At 27.1% G+C, this 5175-nt stretch overlaps 1 protein-coding gene across 2 annotated transcripts in view; it reads left to right on the top strand.

Moving 5' to 3' along the window:
• Positions 1–5175, top strand: part of LOC117169575 — a 71066-nt gene that overhangs the window by 22982 nt on the left and 42909 nt on the right. For both annotated transcript variants that reach the window (XM_033356008.1, XM_033356007.1), the window contains one exon: positions 2445–2484. In XM_033356008.1, coding sequence (XP_033211899.1) covers positions 2445–2484 — 40 coding nt within the window. The remainder of the gene's footprint in view (positions 1–2444; positions 2485–5175) is intronic.

Genomic DNA, 5175 nt, shown 5'->3' with positions numbered 1-5175 from the left:
TGACCGCGGTCGAGGTTAGTCTTTTTTAACTGACAGAGTGCAAGGGAAATTAATTTAAATATTTGTCTTAATTTCGTCTATAAATCAAATATCATTGCATTTAATGTAATCGTTTCAAATTCCTACGCTGTAGAATCGCTTGAGATTTAAAAAAAAAAATTTTTAATTTTCTAGAAATTCTTTAAAATTGATCTTAAATATAGCTTAAAACCCCTAAAATATCTGGAAATGCAATTACTCCTTAGAAATAGTTGAAGTTCCCAAAAAATATTCAAATTCCTGTTAGGATTCATTGAGATACCCTAAAGTTCTTGAAAGTTTTTGTACATTCGATCAAATCCTGTCAAAATTCCCTGGAAATGCCCCGAAATCCCCTAAAATAACGGTTTATTATTTTTGATTTGGAAGTTTTCTAGACATCCTTCAAGGTTGACCTTAAAATCATTGAAAATCCCACAAATCTTTAAAGCCCCCTAAAATCTTAGTAAGACCTCGCGCTTCTTGTAATCTGTTAAAAAATAACTTAAAATATTTCATATATTCAACAAAAACAAAACCATGAAACTTTTGAAATAATTGAAGATTCTTTAAAATGTTCTAAATTTTGTTGAAAGTTTCTTGAAATCTCTTGAAATTTTATTTTATTTAATTTTGAAGTTTTCTAGGCATCCTTTGAGATTAATAAAAAATCTTTAAAGCCCCTCAAAAGTTTCGTAAAATCGGAAGTTTCTTGTAATCTTCTCAAATAGCTTAAAATCTTTAAAAAAATGTAAATGCCATGAAATATTTAAAACAATTAAAGCTCCTTTAAAATATTCTAAAATTCGTCTGCTTGGTAGAAAGTTAATATTTGCGGGTTGTTACTTAAACTGTTTGGTAGATAACTCGTTTTGGCTAGAAATTTGCCTTTTTGGTTTGATGTTGAACTACTGTGTTAAAAAATAATTTCTTTATTGTAAATTTATATAATTTTAGTTAAAAAGAATTTCTTTGCTTGAAAATGGAACTGTTTTGCGGAAAATTCGTTTTTTTATTGTTGAAAGATAATTTTTTGTACTGAAAATTTAAATTTTCCATTTTTAATTAAAAATTGTTCTTTGTAATTGAAAATTCAACGACTTGTACGAAGATTCATGTACTTTGTTCAGAATATATCAGCTTTTTGAAAATTGAACTTTCCGGGTTGAAGATCAAAACTGTTTTTGGTTGAATTTAATATTTTTTGTTTTAAAATTCATCTTTTATAATAGAAAATTCATTTTTTGGTTGATTTAAATACATTTGAAAGTGTTGTATTCCTTTTATAAAAGATTCTATGTTAAAAATAGTCCAAGATTAGAATTCTAGTCTTTAAATATTAATGGCCAGGTAAACTTAAAAATCGGGAAAAGTCAGGGAATTTTGAAAAGGAAGTTTATCGGCCACCCTGGTTATTTTCACTCCCTTGATCATTGTTATAACTGAAAAAAATTGAAATGCCTGCAATTTTCCTATTGCACAGTATTAACCAAACATGGCTTAATTTTTTTCAATACATTTTGATGCCGTTTCTTTCTTCAAAACAAAACTTTTTTCTATGTACTTAACGAATTGAAGGATAGCTCTCCATAAGGGCATAAGCACTATTTTTACGATTCTTCAGGCCAGAAAAAACCTTCTCGAAAGTTGAATTTTATTTTATCAAGTTCGGTCGATGATTTGAACTCTAATTTTCAAATAATATAGCCAAAGAAAAATAAATTTGTAGCTGTTAAGTTGTAAAAAACGTATCGGAGTTTTTAATCCAATAATATAATTTTCGAAAAATGGCCCTTATGGAGGATTGCCTTCAAATTATAAATTAAACTAATATAATTCGCTTTGGGACACCACAGCTCCACGTTTTGTACGAAACCTTACAATTTAATACAATGATACACGGAAATGATCGGTTTAAAGAACTCGTTCTATTCATTTAAGACAATGAAGGAAAAAATTAGGCTGAATAACAAGGAACATTGAGATGCAGTTTAAGACAATGCATAATTTATTGTCAACGGAATTCTACCAACAAGCAATAATACAGTGAATAGCAAACAACTCGTCGCCATGTCTTCTTATTTTCGATGGATAAAAAGTGGAAAAAAGGATAATAATGATTATTTTGCACCAAAGCCGAGAAGTCGATCTCTTGATTCCAAGAGTCTGGAAGCATCCGGTATACGGCTCATCCTACAAAATGTATATATATTGTTTATTTAGCTCCATTTACCGTCCAGTATTGTCATATATGAAAGGATTAATGAAAACAGTATTTAAATTCATTTTGAGGCGGTTCGCTTAAAAATATATTCTGTCCATAACAAGATAAATGAAAATTTTTGATAGAAGATTGATAATATTGATACATATGTACATATTTTCATTAAACTGTGACTTCTAATAGATATTTTTGTTGTTTACAGAGAGCAGCAGCGCAACATCAGTCACATCTGGCAACGCAAAGTGAGTACTGCATACGTTTATGTTTTACATATAAATTTGTGAAGAGTGTATCAATTAAAATGGTACTTTTCTCCAGAACTTTCCCATTTACTATCCTTGGTGAAAACTGATGCAAAAATTATTTCGAGTCAGAAGCGGCCGGCCTATTTTTTTCTAGAGTGGGACAGGGACATAGACTTATAATATTGAATGGTACAATTTGGACATAATATAATAACATAAATAATGAATAACAAATAATAAATAAACAGTAAAAAGTAAATAACAAGTACAGGTATAAAATTTATATTTCCAAAGATTTCAAAGATTTCACAGAGAATTCAATGATTACCCAAAGATTTCACGGGTTCCGCAAAGATTTCGGATAGACATAAAAGAGTTTATAAAGATTGCAGTAATTTTTAAAAGATTTCAAATAATTTGCAAAGACTTCGGATAAATTAAAAATATTTCACGAAGATTTCAAATATTTCGCACAGATTTCAAATAGATTTCAAAGATTTCACGAAGTCTTCTATTATTTCACAAAGATTTCAGATAGATTAAAATTTTTTTAATGATTTCCTAATGATTTTACAAAGATTTTAAATAATTTGGACAGATTAAAAATACTTCACAAAGACTGCAATCATTTCTTAAAGATTTCAATAATTTCAAAAATATTACCGAATATACCAAAAATATTTCAAATATTTTGCAAGGATTTTAAAAGAATTCACAAAAATTTTCCAAAGATTTTCTAAAGATTGAATAAAGATTTAAATGATTTCCTGAGGATTTCATAAAGGTTTCAAAGATTTCGGACAGATTCAAGAGACTTCACAAAGACTGCAATCATTTCTAAGAAATGTCAGTAATTTTACAAATATTAACGAATATTTCAAACATTTTGCAACGACTCTATAAGAATTCACAAAAATTTTCCAAAGATTTTATAAAGATTGAACAAAGATTTCAATGATTTCCTAATGATTTCACAAAAATTTAAAAGATTTCGGACAGACTTAAAACACTCCACAAAGACTGCAATCATTTTTCAAAAATGTCAATAATTTCACAAATATTACCGAATATTTAAAAAATATTTCAAACATTTTACAACGATTTTAAAGGAATTCACAAAGATTTATTAAAATTTTCCAAAGATTTTATAAAGATTGAACAAAGATTTCAATTGTTTCCTAATTATTTCACAGAGATTTAAAAGATTTCGGACAGATTTTAAAAACTCCACAAAAATTGCAATCATTTCTAAAAAATGTCAGTAATTTTACAAATATTACCGTATACCAGGTGTATACATATGAAACCGGTATTTTTTCAAGAAAAAAACACATTTATTTCAAGAGAATGATAACAAATATTTTATTCAAAGTATGCGCCCTCGCTGGCTACACATTTTGTCCACCTCTCAGGCAATTTATGGATACCTTTCCAAAAAAAGTCTTCGTTTTTTGATTTATTTTGTTTATTTTAGATATTTGGCAACGATTTTATAAAAGAATTCACAAAGATTTTGCAAAAAATTTCCAAAGATTTGGAATAATTTTTCAACAATTTCACAAATATTACCGAATATTTTAAATTTTTCGTAAATTTTTTAAAAGAATTTACCAAAATTTTACCAAAATTGCCCAAATATTGAACATAGTTTTCAATGGTTTCACAAATATTTAAAAGATTTCTGACAGATTTAAAAGACTTCACCGACTCCAATCATTTCTCAAAGATTTCAATAATTTCACAAACATTTACCCAATATTTCAAAAGTATTTCAAATATTTGGTAAAGATTTTTAAAGATTTCAGAAATATTTGACAAAGATTGAACACAGATTGAACAGAAATTTCAATGTTTTCATAATGATTCACAAAGATTTAAAAGATTTCGGACAGATAAAAAGATTCCGCAAATACTGCAATCATTTCTCAAAGATTTCAATAAATTCGCAAATATAACAGAATATTTCAAAAATTTTTCGCGAAGATTTTAATAGAATTCACTAAGATTTAACAAAGATTTTAAATATTTCTCAAAGATTTCGAATAGATTTCAAAGATTTCAATGATTTCCTAATGATTCGCAAAGACTTAAATCATTTCTAAAATATTACACAAAACTTTCAATAAATTCGCAAAGATTTTTTAAGAATTCACAAAGATTTCTCAAACATTTTATAAACATTGAACATAGATTGTACAAAAATTTCAATGATTTCCTAATGATTTCACGAAGATTGAAAAGATTTCGCACAGATTTAAAAGACTCCACAAAGACTGCAATCATATCTCAAAGATTTCAATAAATTCAGAAATATTACCGAATATTTCAAAAATATTTCGCAAAGATTTTAAAAGAATTCATAAAGAGTTAACAAAGAATTCAATGATTTCTCAATGATTTCAAATAGATTTCAAAGAATGGACAATGATTTCATAATGATTCACAAAGACTTTAATCATTGCTCAAATTTTACACAAAAATTTCAATAAATTCACAAATATTGCCAAATATTTAAAAAATCGTACAAATATTTCACGAAGATTTTTGTAATAATTCCCAAAGATTTCACAAAGATTTGAAAGATTTCAATTATTATTATTATTATTATTATTATTATTATTATTACACCATTAAGCCATTTCCCTTTCGGGGTAGGCGTGACTCACTCGGCAGGGGAAAGGAGTAGTG

This window comes from Belonocnema kinseyi, chromosome 3 (assembly GCF_010883055.1).
Source record: "Belonocnema kinseyi isolate 2016_QV_RU_SX_M_011 chromosome 3, B_treatae_v1, whole genome shotgun sequence".
Lineage (NCBI taxonomy): Eukaryota > Metazoa > Arthropoda > Insecta > Hymenoptera > Cynipidae > Belonocnema > Belonocnema kinseyi.
Note: the sequence above shows the minus strand (reverse complement) of the source record. Positions and strands in the feature narration are given on the sequence as shown.